Raw genomic sequence first — 17,345 nt, forward strand, 5'->3', positions numbered from 1 at the left:
CATTTGAGCCTGTGTGGTAAAGCCCATTTGTTACTGAGACTGGTAAAACATATCAGTTACTTAGCTCAGGCTTTAGTTCCCTCTGATTTTTAGTTTCCTCTATTTACTTAACCCCTCAGGATTTTCTTTACTTCTTGTCTTCAGCTATGCATTTAAAATGATGCTATTTTTCATTCTGTATTCTAGATATTTTATATTAAGAGTGTTTTCAGGTTACCTAGTCAGTAATACTGCTTAAAAAGAGAGTCCTTTTATAGATGAAAAGTATCTTGTCCAAGTAATAAGAAGAGTCAGTTTTAGAATCTAAGTCTTTTTTTAGTACACTTGCTTTCATAGTCCATGTTTATTTTTGTTTGAGGCTTAATTAAACAATGATAAGGTTTAAAACCATACAAATGGGAATCTATATAATCTATAACCCAAAGGGAGATCATTTGTAATACATGTTTTTGAGATGAGCAAAAAATTTAGCACTGATCAACAGAGAATGGATTTTAGGCAAAACTTACAGATTCAATGATAAAGGTAAGATTCTTATAATTTAAAATGTGAAAGTGTTTATTTACTGAACCTATATATCTCGTGATTCCATAATGAATGATATACTTTTAATAAGACAATTTTTTTAAAAAAGCACATAAATCTTTTGGTTTATATTTTTTCTCAGTATAGCTCATTAAGAGTTATATGAGTAAAAACATCTGGTTTTCTTCCAAAGAATGTTTCTCTTCTTGTTCCGAATTCTCCTGGACTTAAGAATCCTCTTCAAGTGAATGGGAAGATCCTACTTATACTGTTCCTTAAAAAATGTTGCCCAATGAGATACATGCTTAGCCATATAAAGATTCTTTGTTACCCTATTAATTAATTAAGATGTCTTCAAGGGAATTTAGAATATATGGAGATATGCAAAAAAATCATGTCTGCATTACTAGGCTGATTCCTCAAAACCTTCATGATAGTTACTCTCTGATACACAATGAAATTCTGTTTCGTTCTTAAAATTTCACTTAATAAGTTTGGGTAGCCACTGGTTGTATTAGTACCCAAATTTAACTATGACATTCAGATTTACTATCCATAGTTAACTATTCATACCTTCTCTTTCATGTTCTCAAAAGCTCCTCCCTGGGCCAGTACAGTATTGGACTGCAAATCAAAAATGAATCCTGATGAATCTGAAAGAAGGAAAAAATATATTCAACAAAATCAAAAACTGATGTATGATCTATGCGCCAAATAAAAGGGCCAATATTAGATGCTTTCCTCCCATAAACAGTTAACAACAACTTAGTTACTATTCTGTAGATCCTAATATAGATAACTGATAACTATATTTGAGTTAGAATTATAAAACTTCATTTTTAATAGAAACTGTTACAACTTGAGAAAAACACTAACTACATCAACTACATTAGGCTGTCCAGTAATCCTTGATATCTTTATCCTAATTTAAAAGGCCCCCTAAAAATGTTACAAGTAAATGGCTCCCTAAAGTAAAATTTTACACTAATGAATTTGAAAATGTGAGAATGAGAGCTGCCATGGCATTAACAATAAAATATAGCATATGAAGTAATTTCCATCTTTTAGACTGTACCACACACATCATGTTTTTAGACTATGAACTCCATAAATAATATATTCATGTTTGTGTCCCAAATATAATGCTTGGTGAAGCAATGTACCTGAGTTTACATTACCAGTACAACATGAGAAAACTCAGTTTAATATGATTGATTACAGAAAAGTGTTTGGCTTCCTTGTACTTAAAAAGAAAAGGCTATCTTCAAATTTAATGTTTCGTATTTACTTGTGACTATATGATCAATAAATTACCTCATCTTAAACACTTGACAACTTTGTTTTAATCTAATGAGATGTAATCCCAGAAAATGGTTAGAGTGCTTCTCAAATTCTGATGCATATACTTATCTTGGGAATCTCAGGTTAAAATGTAGGTTCTGATTCTGTAGTCTGGGCTATGGACTGAGATTTTTTACTACCAGGTGGGATCAACATTGCTGATCCATGCACCATACTTGAGAGTAGCTTGGGGTTAGAATTTCAACAACACAAGGAAAAGGGAAATTTCTGAGAAAAAGGGGTTGCTATAATCTGAATGTTTTGTGTCCTCCTCTACCCAAATTCATATGTTAAAATCCTAAAGTGATGGTATGAGTAGATGGAGCCTCTGGAAGGTAAATAAATCATGAGAGTGGAGCTCTCATTAATGCAATTAGTGCTCTTATAAAAGCAATTCCACAGAGCAATCTAGTCCCTATCACCATGTGAAGACACAATGAGAAGTCTGGGAGCCAGAAGAGGGTCCTCAACCAACCATGCTGGCACTCTGAGCTCAGACTTCCAGCCTCAAGAACTGTGCGAAACTAATTTATTTTGTTTATAAGCCACCTAGTCTTTGGCATTTTGTTATAGCAACCCGATGGAGAGGGGTTTTAAAAACAAAGCAATATTCTAGTACATTTTCCAAATTCTTTTGCTATTATTACAGATGTGTTTTAATTAAAGCCTCTTTTACAGCTCAGTCTTTATCCTGTGTTTTCAAATAGCTCCTAGTTGCTAGGGAAGACTGATAATTTATGAATTAGAATGATAACACATTTTGGTACTAAAAGTGGAAAAGAGGATATGAATAGAGCCTATGTCATTCCAAGAGAAACTACGCTTGCCAATTACAAATGAACTGTGAATTCATTTAGATTTAACCTCTGTAATACTGGCAGTTTTGAGACTATTACCAAATTAAAAATCAGGTTGCACTTACACAAACTCAATATTTAAGCCTGAGTTCTCCAGATGATTACATAATATGGCTAACTTGAATTATCTTTAATAATTGAAAAGAGACACAGTATTTGAAAATGAAAATCCTATACAGCCAAAATACTATCCAGCAACCATCTCAGAACTGCTATAGGTTAGCCAAAGGATTTGTGGTAAGTATTCTTTTCCAAAGACATATTAATGAGCAGTTAGATGATACAAAGGAATTCAATAATCTTATCAGAGAGAGAATCAAGCTACCAAACTCTTTTCAGGAAAAGAGGAGGCACAAAGTAAAGCAACATTTTGGGGAGTCTATATTTAAATGAACTATTAGTATTACTAGCTTCTTATCATCTAACATTGTTTATTTTTTTCCCTTTAATAACACACTAGATGAAACAAAGTGCAAGGAAAACAAAGGGTAGTTTTGCAAACACCTTCAGTTACTGCTCCCCAATTAGCATAAGTATTATTAGGGTTTACCTGGCATACCAATTAAGATAATGAAAAAATACATAAAGCAGCGATTTGAGTCAGTATGCCAGCAGGAAACAAACAGCACACTCAAACTAGGAAATCTGAGGAGAATTTAATAAAAAGACTATTTTTGAAGGTGATGATAGGGAGTAGGGAAACCACAAGATGTAGACCTGCAGCTCTTGGCTAATAACAGCCATGTACATCGCTACCCTGAGGTTTTAAAGAGGTGTAAGGAAACAGCAATTACTGAAATCCAGAGACAGAAGGCTTTTCATCTTTGTTTCATCATCTGTGAAGAGGGCCAAAGAATAGTATCTATGACCTTTGGTCAAAGGACAAGGTAAGCCCTCAGTGACCTCTCCGGGAAAGACTGAGAGAATACATATCCCTACCTCACTCTCCTCCTTGTCTCTCAGTTCCTACTTATGTTGCTCAACGGTCAAACCAAATCAGAAGCCAGAGGGCAAAAGAGCTACTGAGGTAATCCATACAGGTCAGCCTCCCACGAATGCCGATTTTGTATTTATATTCTAAATCATGAGTTCATCAAAAAGGGAAAGCAATAATTTAATATCTTCACCAGCTAATATCACTTCTTTAAAACAACTTAAGTAGATTCAAATCTTTTTGCCATGAACTAGAGCTTAAGTGCCTCTCAGCATTATAAAGTTATTTTTATTTCCTAGCAATAACATTTAGTGAATTTAACATTCTCTTATTTTTTCATGTAAAGAAAGCCTAAGATTTACTTAATTCCATTGGTCGGAAATAGGCAGGAGCTCATCCTTTGATATTTGCCCTATGATAGAAGAGGATGTATACTTTATCAGAAATAAATTTTTAAACAAAAAAAAATGCAGTTAAACACTACTCTCAGGCAAGATTCATAAAGGATAAGAGAAGCCCTTGAGATTGAGCTTTCTTATTATCATTTATTTCACTATATCAAGAAGTATCTCAGAAGTTTCTTGGAATGATTTCAAATAGCACACATTTAGGAACATTTTAGAAAATGTTATTGATGGTATCACCGACATATTTGTAAATACTGCGAGCTTTGTTATTGCTGGCTTCAAAAATCAGGCAAAAGTTTTAGGCACTGAGGATGACATGGAAATGTCTAAGTTTGACTATCCCATGTATCAAACCAACTATGAACAACTTTTTAAAACTGACATTTATATAACAGTATATTAGTTTCTAGTATATAACATTATTTGATATTTGTATATATTGTGAAATGATTACCACAATAAGTCTAGTTAACGCTTGTCACTCATGGTTACAATTTTTTTTTTCTTGTGATGAGAACTTTTAAGATTTACTCTTAGCAACTTTCAAATATGCAACACAGAATACTTCACTATAATCACCATTGTTGTACATTATATCTCCAGAATTTATTTATTTTAGAATCAGAAGTTTGTACCTTTTTATCCTCTTTATCCATTTTGCCCAACCCACCATCCCTCACCCCTGCCTCTGGTAACCACCAACCTATTCTCTGTATCTATGAGTTTGTTTGTTTTAAGATTCCACATATAAGTGAGAATCTCACAGTATTTATCTTTCTCTGATTTATTTCATAATGCTCTCGCGGTCCATCCATGTTGTCACAAATGGCAAGATTTCCTTCTTTTCTGTAGCTGAGTAATATTCCATTGTGTGTGTATCACATTTTCTTCATCCTCTCATCCATCAACAGACACTTAGGTTGTTTCTTCTACATGTTGGCTATTGTCAATAGTGCTGCAATGAACATGGGGGTGCAGATATCTTTTCTAGTTAGTGTCTTCGTTTTCTTTGGACAAACACCCAGAAGTAAAATTGCTGGACTATACAGTAGTTCAATTTTTAATTTTCTGAGGAACCTCCACACTGTTTTCCATAGTGGCTGCACCAATTTACATTTCACCAACACAGGTTTCCCTTCCTTCCACATGTCTGCCAACACTTGTTTGTTCTTTTTGATAACAGCCATTTAACAGGTATGAGGTAGTATTTCATTATGGTTTTGATTTGTGTTTCTCTAATGATTAGTGATGTCAAGCACCTTTTTATGTACCTGTTGGCCATCTGTATGTCTTCTTTGGAATTTAACAATTATCTTAACAAGTTTTAAAACACAGTAACTCACCAAATATACTAGTTCTCAAGTTGTCATTATTTTAACATTACCTCAGTATATCGACTTTCTTCTAAGGATCTGATTCCTGTTATTACTCACTGATATTCCTTACACATACATAAAACAAATTGGGAAACAAAATTATTCACATTTCACCATGGCCAAAGAGAGGCCATAGAGGTAAGATCTAATTAAACGCAGGTAAGCCCTTGGGTGAGAAAGCCTACACATACAGATAATCTAACAAGTGTGATAATAGCTCGTCATATTTTCTCAAACCGTATCAACTTCCTCTTAAAAATTAAAAAGTAAACTCGAGAGCAGAGGCTAAATGCCAGTTCTTACAGAAATGGTATCTCATGAACAATTAACCTGAAGTTCTCCTTTAGACTGAACACAGCCAAAACTCAACAACATAAAAGAAAATAATCAGTCTCTTGAAGCTGTTTTTCCTCATGCCAATTTTTAGAATAATCCACATATAACTCACCAATAAAATGTAAAATAGAGTTCAGTTTCTACATGTGCAGTTTCTTCAGTGGTAAATATTGGGACAAGAATTATATTGTGTAAATGTGAATGCAAGGAAAAGAAAGTTATTGTCACAGATACTACTAGCTAAATAAAGCCTAGAATATATTTACAACTTCAAAACTGAATATACCACCAAGTCCAGTTTCCTTGGTAGTAAGTCTCTTCTGCCAATTTATCACCTAATCTTGGAAGAATTATGACTCTTTGGTAAGAAATAAGATAATATATTTTTTGAAAAAGGACAGATGTGTAAATAATGGGGAATCTGGCTTGGAAGGAGAGCAAATCAGAGATGCAAAATTTTGAAAGACAACCATATCAAAATACAATTTTGTAAGAATTTTAGTCTGCTTTAAGTAATTCTACCATAGTGTACTTTTGTGACCTTCCACAGTGCTAATACTTTTAAATATTAGTTCTTTAAAAGTTATTTAAGAAACCTTCATCTTGGCTACACACAATCCTCTGAATAGGTTATAAGGATACAGACCTAATGGTCTCATCAACTGGTCTTTCCAGCCTTCTCAGATGACTATTGTGGCTTACATATTCAGAAAAATCCACACTTCAACTACCAACTGCTAAGAAGGTCTTCAATGAAAGAAAGATCCTTTTTTATAAAGCAGGCTTTTATTTTTCTGTTATTTCTGCTTTCATTTTTCACATAGTGTTCACAGCTGATTTAATTTTTTTCTTTGCTTTTTGAGTGCTTCTTCAACTACATTCTTAAGGACGTTGGGCCTTTTTATAAGACTAAAAGCACTTTCACTGGGATATTTCCAAACTTCTAGAATGAGTTCTGGTTTTTCCAGGTGGAACTTGATGGAAAGTCAGGATTTTTATTAAAGACACAGACAAGCAATTAAATCCTACATTACTCTCACCAACAGATTTTCCCAGGTTCCCAGCAGGTACAGTAGAACAAGCTATTTTTTTTAAGTTCCAAGAATTCTTGAGGGTCTCATCGTTTAAAAGGTGTGCTGGTTCCAATAATATTGTCAGTTTTTCCACAAATAGTGATACTCTCTAGTGAATAGCCAGGAGACAATGATATTGATTTTAATGGCAAAACTTTCTCTCAATTCCATCTCTGATTAGTCTGAAATTAGTTCTCCCACAAATGAAATGAAATGCATAGTTTAAGAAAAATTCTTTCATACTCCTCACTATCCCTCGAATTCTCAGGAATTCTACCAGCTGTTCTAGGCAACTCCATTTCTTAAGTCAAATAAATTAAAAGCACTTAAGAACTGTAATTAAAAAACAATCAAATAAATCCTTAATTATTAAGATTAGTACACATTCTCTGCTGATTCTAGATCATCTCTGAGTTAATGTCTTATTCAAAAAACTTTGCATGCAGTGCCAAGGATTACACGAATTCAAACAGTTACTTAGAAAATTGTGAACCCACGTGATGGTTATTCTGATATCTGTTTACAGTCAATATTCAGTCTTTTTAAAGGAATGGGGTACAAAATAAAATAAAAGTTAAAATACTTAATTCAATCTTTCTTTATTTCCAAGTAGTAAGGACTGACGTGAGTTTTTACCCTTCTACTTGCTAATCTCTCCCTGCCTTTTGGGAAAGATAAAAAGAAATTGTGATATAGCTAAAAGATGGACAGCCAGTAAAAATAGGGGGGAAAAAGAAATCAAGAAACCTGGATAATCTAAAAACAAAAAAAATCAGTGTGCAAATAAATCAGATCATACAAAATGCCTCTGTGGTCAAGTAAGTCTAAAGAAAAACATACTTAATGCTATTAAGGGCCTAATTTCAGTCTCTCTTACAAGAAAAAATCTCATTTTTAGATTTCACTAACATTTCTCTACTTAACAAAATCTTTCATTTTATGGGGTCGTTATTCTTGGATGTTACTGTAATGTAAGCCATATCTCTGGCCTCAGATGGTTTAGATAAGCTGAATGCATATTTTTCTAAAAAAAAAAAATTATTTCTTACTCCTCACTGACCTTCAAGTCTCAAGTCTCAAGAATTCTACCAGCTATCTTAAGAAACTCCATTATGTAAGTAAAAAACATTAAAATATTTAAGAACTGTGATACTTAAAAGTTAAATAAATCTTCAATTACTGAAATAGGTACAAACTAGATGGAAGAATTTTTGAGAATTTGAAGGAGAGCATTAAGGAAGAGAAAAATCATTTTTTAAAAACTGTACATTAGATGTAAGAGATATTCTTCTGTCAATGTGAAAGACTTTGCTTTGGATGTTACTTCTAGCCCTGTCAAATAGTCAGTGTCTTCCCTCATCCCATACACTTGCTTCAAAGTACAGAAATGAACAAGTCAATTCTAATCACATGCCTCTGTCTCCAGTAAAACAACAACGTTTCTCATAAAACCACAGCACTGCAAAATCTATCGCTCTTCACTCATAAATATCACACAAATAAAAAATTGGCTTCTTCTTTTTAAAACTGACTTTATGGATCAATAATCCACTTGAATTATAAATATTTCTGTTTCCAAATAGCTGTTATAATTATCACAAGGTAAACACAAGATTTTCAGTGTTATACTTGTGAAGGTAAGCAACTCCCTACTTACATAACACACTTGGTTGAATCCTACTCTGTCCTAATGAAATGTCTTTTAAAAATTTTTTGCGAAATATAACATTTACAGTGCACACACTCATAGAGCACCACAGCTTGATAATTTATCACAAAACAAACACTCAAAAACTACTACCCAGGTTAAGAAATAAAACAATTCTAGTACCCCAGAGTCTTTCTCATGTCCCCTTCCTTCATTATGTCCTCTCCCATTTGCCATAAGTAACTACTCTCCAAACTTCTTTTCACTATAGTTGATACCACCTAAGAACATGTACCTAAGAATTATGATATAGTCTTCTTTTTGTCTATAAAAGGATTGAGTACATATGTATTTTATTTTTGGTGCACAGCTTGTTCCACTCAACATTGTAAGATTCATGCATGTTCTAGCAAGTAAATGTAATGTGTTCATTTTCCTTGTTGAATAATATTTCATTGTCTGATTACACCATTGTTTATTTATCTATTCTGATAGTGATGGACGATTGGGTTGTTTCTGGCCAATATAAACAATGTTGTTTTGAATATTCTTGTACAAATCTCCTAGTGTACTTGGGAATGCATTTCTTCTGAGTGCATCTAGGAATAGAACCTAGTCATAGAGTATGCATATCTTCAGCTTCAGTATATAATGTCAAACAGTGTTTTGAAGTAGCTGTATCAATTTAAATTTTCATTAGCAGTTTCTGAAAGTTGTTTGTTATTGCTCTATACTCACACTTTGGTATTGTTAATCTTTTTTTTTGTTACTATTATTTAAATTAGTTTCAAGTATACAGTACATTGGTTAGACATCTATATAGTTCATAAAACGATCCCCCCAATTGCTCTGTCCCTCCCCTGGCCCTGTACCTAGCCATCATATTAATGCTAACTGTGTTCCCTCTGCTGTGCTCCCTATCTCCATGACCAATTATAAACTACTATTTTGTACTTCTTTAACCCTTCACCCCATTCTCCCAGCCCCTCAGCCCTGCTTCCCTCTGTCCATCACCAACTGTCCACTATATTTGTGAGTCTATTTTTAATTAGTTCTTTTTGTTCCTTAGATTCCGCATATAAATGAAATCATATGGTACTGATCTTTCTCTGTCTGACTTATTTCACTCAGCATAACCTCTAGGTCCATCCATGTCGTTGTAAATGGCAGGATTTCATTTTTTTTAATGGCTTAGTATTCCATTGTTTATATGAACTATAATTTCTTTAGCTAATCGTCTGTTGATGGGCATTTAGGTTGCTTCCATATCTTGGCTATTGTAAATTGCACTGTTGTGAATATTGGAGTGCATAGATCTTAACAATTATTGTTTTTGTTTTCTTTAGATAAATATCCAGAAGCGCAATTGCTGGGCCAAAAGATATATATCCATTTTTAATTTTTTGAGAAATCTCCATACTGTTTTCCTTTTCTCCACATCCTCGTCAACACTTGTTTGTATTATTAATCTTTTTAATTTTAGCCATTCTAGTACAAGAGTAGTAGTATTTCAGTATAGTTTCAACTTGCTTTTCACTCATTTCTAAAGAGATAGAGTGCCTTTATACATGTTATTAGCCATTTTGATATTCTCTTTTCTGGCATGCCTACTCTTGACCAATTTTTTGAGGCAGAATTGTCTTTTTCTTATTTATCTATAGTAGTTCTCCTAGTATTTAAACATGATACAAATTTATTCTCCCATTCTATGATGTCCCTTTTCATTCTCTTAACTGTGTCTTCTTTTGATGAACAAAAGTTCTTACTTTTAATGTAATAATGCACTGACATTAATTCCTCTTCTTTATGATTAGTGCTTTTTATGTCTATTTAAAAAACCTTTCCCTGAAATGATATCATAAACTTGCTTCAAAATAATACACTAGGGGTAGGCTGAAGTATAGACAAAAATGATTAGCCATGTGTTATTAATTGTGGCCTACATTATGGGTATAGGGGAGTTCACTATACTATTCTATTTTTCATAAGCTTAAAAATTTCAATAATAAAATTTTACAATAAATGTTATGTAAAACTCCTGGAACTAGTAAGTGATTATTATATCAAGGTTGCAAAACAGGATTAATATACAAAAGTCCATAGCTTTCCCATGTAACAGTAATGAAGACGTGGGATTTGAAATAATACAATACTATTTATGTTAGCATCCCCCAAAAATGAAATACTTGGGTATAAATCTAACAAAACATATATAGCACTGATAGAAGGAAAATCACAAAAATCTGAGGAAAGAAATAAAATAAATAAATAAATAGAGAGACATTCTATGTTTGTGGATAGGAAGACTCAATATTGTCAAAATGTCAGTTCTTACCAACTTGGTGTATAGATTAAAAACAATCCCAATCAAAATCCCAGCATTTTACTTTGTGGATATTGACAAATGGATTCTAAAGTTAATATGGAGAGGTAAAAGACTCAGACTAGCCAAAGCAACGCTGAAGGAGAACAATGAAGAACTGACGCTACCTCACCTCAAGAATACTATAAATCTACAGTAATGAAGACTTTTTTACAGCTCTGGCAAAATACAGACATGAAATAAACAAAGACTGGTTTTTAAAAGGTCAAAGCAATCTGCTGAAGTCAATTTTTTTGGAGGAAAACTCAGATGCTAAACCTTTTAGGTGAAATTATCTTAAAGTATGGAATTGTATTTTTACTATAGTATTTCTTATTTGCACAAGGAAAACAGATACTCAATTTTTCAAGCTTAACTGGGGAAAAAAGCACACTGAATTATGACTAATAAACAAAAGGTTATAAAAACTTTCAGTTGATTAATCTCATTCCATAGAACAGTTCAGCTTCTTTGGTGATCTGACCATGTCTTAGAGCCCAGATTTTCTTTATACAGATTTACAGTAGAAAGAAACTACAGTTTTCAAAACCATACGGAACTCTGGAATATTATTTTCTTATAATGAGGTTTTTGAAGTGCCAAGTCAAAATTAAGTTTAAAAGCATTTCCTTCTTATTTTAACATGTGAGACCTGGCTCTATAGCTTTGTTTTGAATTAAAGAACATTAACTTTAAATTGAAAGTTATATTGAATGAAAAGAGGAAAGCCAGAATAGCGATGTTCATTCTTTTAACAAATATATACCAGTTATGTATAATAGTTCTAGTGTTGTTAAATTTGTCCCTTTAAGAGAGGATTCAAGATGGCATAGAAGGTGAGGCTATGCATACCTCCTCTAGTGACACCAAAATTATAACCAAACTACAGAGCAACCAGTGTGCGGGGTCACTTGAGGTCTGGCTGAACAGAAGTCCTACAATTAGGTCACCTCAAATAACAGGTAACCTCAAAACAGTAGTAGGGGTGGAGATGCAAAACTGCCTAGTCCCACAACCACGTGTGGCAATCGAAGAATCGATAAGGCTATCTTGGCTGCAGAGCCACCTCCCCAACCTGAGGAGCCAGAGGTTCTGGCCACACACTGGGCTCCCAAGCCCAGGGTTCCAATACTGGGAAGAGAAGTTCCCACCATCTCTGGCTATGAAAACCAGTGGAAGTTGTGACTGAGTGAGATGGAGGGCTGTGGGAAGTGGAGACTTTCCTCTTAAAGGGCGTGCACTGGCCTTACTCGCTGATGGACTCACTCACTGAGCTCCAGCACTGGGGCAGTTGCTCATGGGGCACCAGGGACATACAGGGAGGTGTTGAGCTGTTGGGCTTCATGGCAAAGGCTGGACGGGAAGCTTGCTCATGGACAGAGGTGCAGGCAGAAGCCATTGTTCCTTTGTTGATCCCTTCCCACTCCCAGCCTGCAAACATAGGTACCATCACCCTGGATAACACAGGTCACTCTGCCCAGGGGATTCCCTGAGACCGCCTTTCCCAATTTGTAGGCCCATTCAAGCTGCTTCCAGTGATTTATCCCACCATACATATAGGGTGTCTTGAGATCTGCTACCAACTTTCATAAAATCTCTCAAAGGCTCACAAAACCCAAAGAAGCAGTATCTGGCTTCAGCTTGCCCAGTACCTCTTGCTGAGCAGCCCCAAACCCTGCACTAGTGGCAGCCATCCTCGGTTTTGAACTTGACCCTTTGAGGCTGCCTAGCAGCCGTATGTAGATTGCTTGGTGACTATTATCAGATGGCCCTGGAGGTACACAGGCTGAAGGTGAACTTGTTCCTGCAGCTGGACCCATCTCAGGTCTGTGCCAAAGGGCCCCACAGCACATCTACTAAATAAAGCCACTCTACTAAGGCCAGGAAACTTAGGAGCCCTACCTAATACACAGAAGCAGACACAGGGAGGCAGCTAAAAACAGGGATCCAAAGAAATATGTCCCACATGAAAGAATAGAACAAAGCTCCAGACAAAGAACTCACCAAAATGGAGACAAGCAATATACCAGATGCAGAGTTCAAAACACTGGTTATAAGGATGCTCGAGGAACTTAGGAGGCGAGCAAATGAACTCAGTGAGAACTTTAACAAAGAGATAAAAAACATAAAAATGGAGATGGAAACATAATAAGGAGTCAGTCAGAAATCAAGAAAACAATATGTGAGATGAAGAGTACGTTAGAGCAGGGGTCCCCAAATGCTGGGCTGTGGACCAGTACTGATCCATGGCCTGTCAGAAACTAGGCCGCACAGCAGGAGGTGAGCGGCGGGCAACTGAGCAAAGCTTCATCTGTATTTGCAGCCGCTCCCTAGTGCTAGCATCACTGCCTTAGCTCCATTTCAGATCATCAGGCATTATTCTCATAGGAGCGCTGATAATGGGTGCCAAAAGGTTGGGGACCGCTGCATTAGAGGAAATCAACAGAGTAGACGAAATGGAGGATCGAATTAGTGACATAGAGGATGGGGTAGCAGAGGACACCCAATCAGAACAGCAACAAGAAAAAAGAATCCAAAAATATGAAGATAATTTAAGAAGCCTCTGGGACAACATCGAGTGTAATAATACTTACATCACGGGGTACCAGAAGGAGAAGAGAGAGAGCAAGGAATTGAAAACCTATTTGAAGAAATGATGATGGAAAACTTCCCTAACCCAGTTAGAGAAATAGACATATAACTCCAGGAAGTTCAGAGACTCCAAAACAAGATGAACCCAAAGAGGCCCACACCAAGACACATCATAATTAAAATGCCAAAGGTTAAATTTGAAGAGAGACTCTTAAAAGTGGCAAGAGAAAAGCAATTAGTTACATACAAGGGAGCACCCATAAGACTGTCAGCCTATTTCTCAACAGAAACTTTATAGGTCAGAAAGGCTTGGCAAAAAATATTGAAAGTGATGAAAACCCAGGATCTATAACCAAGAAGATTACTTTACCCAGCAAAGTTATCATGAAGAATCAAAAGAAAGATAAAGAGCTTCCCAGACAAGAAAAAGCTGAAGAAGTTCATCACCACCAAGCCAGTATTACAGGAAATGTTAGAGGGACTTCTTTAAGAAAAAAGAAAACAATATATGTATCAAAAGTCTAAATAAAGAATGGCAATAACTACGTATCTATCAACAAGTACTTAAAATGAAAAAGAATTAAATGTTCCAATCAAAAGATAGGGTAGCTGAATGGATAAGAAAACAAGACCTTTACATACACTGCCTACAAGAGACTCACTTCAGATTAAAAGACACACACAGACTAAAAGTAATAGGATGGAAAAAGATATTTAATGGTGGACCTAAAGGGTAGTGTGCTGAGTGGAGTAAGTCAGATAGAAGAAGACAAATGCCATGTAATTGTAGGTATATGTGGAACCTAAAGAACAAAATAAACAAAAAACAAAAACAGGAAAACTCATAGATACAGAGAACATTTTGAGGCTTACCAGATGGGAGGGGAGATTCAGGAGGGTCAGTGAAAAAGGGGGACGAGATCAAGTAGCATGAATTAGTAGTTACAAAACAGTCATGGCTAAGGAATAGCTTAAGGAATACAGCCAGTAATACCGTAATAACTATGCACTGTCAGAGGGACACTAGATTTATTGGGGTGATCATTTTGGGAATTATATACATATCTAATCACTATGTTGTACACCTGAAACTAAATACTATTGTTTGCCAACTATAATTTAAAAATAAAAAATTATTAATTAAAAAAAAATATTCCCCTCTAAGTTTTTACAGCTATTCTAGGAAAACTGAAAAAGTGATTTTATAGTCTTTGTTGTCCTTCACCTCTTTATAACTGTTCTCGATATTTCTTGACTCTACACCTTATATTTTACTTTAGACAAAAGGCTAGAGTACTTATCCCAGAAGGAAAGCTAAAGAAGGAATCAAAAACTAGAAGCAATTATTCTTGTTGTATTTCCTGTCTCCAATGAAACATCAACTCACAAGATATAAAATATCTTGCAGTAAATTATCTACTACCACTCCCCCTAACATGTGTTCACTCTCTAAAAAGTGCATTTCCAAGATGCATTTGGCTTTCCTGCAAGTATATTCCAAATCATTAGGTTTATTATAAGACTAGAAAAGCAACTGTTATGTGAATTAATTCCCAAACTTGTAACACACAAAGTTGTAATGTACTATCCACAGATATTTAGATAGAGACAACAGATTAATTTATGAATGTTCTGTACTCTTCTAAAATTAATTGCTGGCATGACACAGTTATAACTATCAGTAGTACTGCCTTGGGTGAAGGAAAGTATAACCATTCAAAATACATTAAGAAAATGTTTTTTAAAAATCTAGATATAAATGGTGATCATTACTCCACAACTATGTTTTTATCAATTTATGCCCACATATATAATCTTACCTTTCTGGTTTTGTTTCCTAGACATTGCGTTTCCTTTGATCTCAAAAAATATGGAAGAAAAGTACTCTTTTGCCTTGTCTGGGTTCTGACTGTAGTTTATCTCTGATTTAAAGGCAGGCAAGAAAAGTCTGTAGTTGGAGGTAATAGATATAAAGTCCTGGTTTGGAAATTCTGCTCTCTAGCTGGTGATCTCCTTTCCTTCTCTTCTATCAACTTCTTGTCAGGAAATATCATTGCAGACATTCATGTCTCTTTTTCCAGGGAGATTCTGGAGAGAAAACAAACACACACATTCATTGTTACAGTATTAGCTATCTGTACAAAATTTCTAAGAGATATCCACAGGTGTTATTTTGTATTTTTTCTAAACAAAACTAGTTATTAAAAGTACTCTGAAGAGATTATAGTTATAAACAGCAATATTTTGTTCCTTTAGAACCTTTAGAATCAAATCATCTTCTTAGTTCGGAAAACATGTTTTCTTAGTCATCTTATCTTTTTTATCTATCTCAAATATCTTATCTCCATCTCTGCTTCATAAACTAAAATATTACCTCATCGCTCACACAGCTGCAAGAAACTTGGGGAGAGGGGTGAATGGGAAAGTATGAAGGAATCTTAATAAGGAAAAGTGAAACATCAAAATTTGGATTAGTCACTACTGCAGGAAGCTTCTATAAATTGTAAGATACAAATACTATTTTTTCCATGTTATTAAACATTTAAAAATACATGCCCAAGTTTTCTGGGTAAAGAAAGCATGATGAGGATCATAGAACTCTTATACCCAGAAACCTGATAGGAAACACATTTTACAAAATGCAACCCAACAAGGAAATGAGTGAGAGTAACCTTAGATGAAATACTTTTCAATGTGAAAAGACAAGAATGAAGGGATGAGTAGATAGCCCTGGGAAATTGTTTTAAAAAAATCCACCAAGAGTAAGAGCCTCTACAAAACACTATGAGACCTGAGGAAAGGCAGACTGAACCTCTATCTTCCAGAGCACTGAGCTAAATTGGGAGAATCAGCCAAAGCTTATGGAAGTACATGGAATTTACCACTGGATAGAGCAGGCCTGACAAAAGCATTTTGTGAGATTTTAGAAGAAAGAAATTCAAATCTTTAAGACAAAAAATATTATTAGAGACAGAAACATATAATTATGATAAAAGGGTCATGACATCCCTTCTCTGGAAGGAAGCATCCCTCTCAGAACAAACATGAGAGAACTTCCTAAGGGGTAAAATGTTTTATATCCTGATCTGAATGATACTTATATGGGTACATACATATGTGAAAATTTACTGGGTTACTCTTAAGATTTGTGCATTCTACTGTACATATAACTCAAAAACTAAAATTTTTCTGTAAAAACTAGAGGAAAAAACCCAAAGGATACTCTTGACCAAGCCACTCATGTGTACAAAAACAAAACAAAACAAAACATTCAGTCAAGTATTTTTCCAAAATGGGAACAAAATGTATGTAATACTTCTTTGTGTTGTTAAATTAAAGCCTGAAGTATGAGAAAACTGGTAATCAATAATGATGGATGTATTAAAAAGAAAGTAAAAAGGATTAAATCTGTTTATATTAATTTGTTGCAGCTTATTAAGTAGTAAAGCAAATTCAAAATGGTCAGTCTATATATACTTCTCTGAGCTAAGAGCATCAAGGTAAGAAAACCAGTGATCCTGACTCCCATCTTCAGTTAGTTTTGCTCTAAAGAAGTCCATAGTTACAGATCTCACCCACCGTACCAGGTATACAAACATATGCTGTTGGTTTCTAGGCACCCCAAGCTCAGTGACTCTCAAGGGGGGAAATGGGAAGAGGATAGACATGTGGTTTTAAAATCTATTACTTTGACTTATTGTTAATTGTCATATTTATTTTTCATTTTAAATCACAACAAAAGAGGACTTAGGTTTTTATTTATGTCAGAATGGGTTTAAAAGGGATGAGAAAAAAGAGAAAGTAGAGGAGAGGTTACCAGGAACTAGAGGGGAAGTAGAAAAGGGAGAGTTATTGTTTAATGTACAAAGTTTTTGTCAGGAATGATGAAAAAGT

At 34.7% G+C, this 17,345-nt stretch overlaps 1 protein-coding gene across 5 annotated transcripts in view; it reads right to left on the minus strand.

Moving 5' to 3' along the window:
* SPATS2 (spermatogenesis associated serine rich 2) overlaps window positions 1–17,345 on the minus strand; it is an 87,826-nt gene that overhangs the window by 32,530 nt on the left and 37,951 nt on the right. For all 5 annotated transcript variants that reach the window (XM_016151779.2, XM_016151780.2, XM_016151781.2 and 2 more), the window contains 2 exons: window positions 15,272–15,539; window positions 1,099–1,178 (listed from right to left, as the gene is read on the minus strand). In XM_016151779.2, coding sequence (XP_016007265.2) covers window positions 1,099–1,178; window positions 15,272–15,296 — 105 coding nt within the window. In that variant the 5' untranslated portion in view covers window positions 15,297–15,539. The remainder of the gene's footprint in view (window positions 1–1,098; window positions 1,179–15,271; window positions 15,540–17,345) is intronic.

This window comes from Rousettus aegyptiacus, unplaced genomic scaffold, assembly GCF_014176215.1.
Source record: "Rousettus aegyptiacus isolate mRouAeg1 unplaced genomic scaffold, mRouAeg1.p scaffold_m13_p_2, whole genome shotgun sequence".
In the NCBI taxonomy this organism is placed as follows: Eukaryota; Metazoa; Chordata; class Mammalia; order Chiroptera; family Pteropodidae; genus Rousettus; species Rousettus aegyptiacus.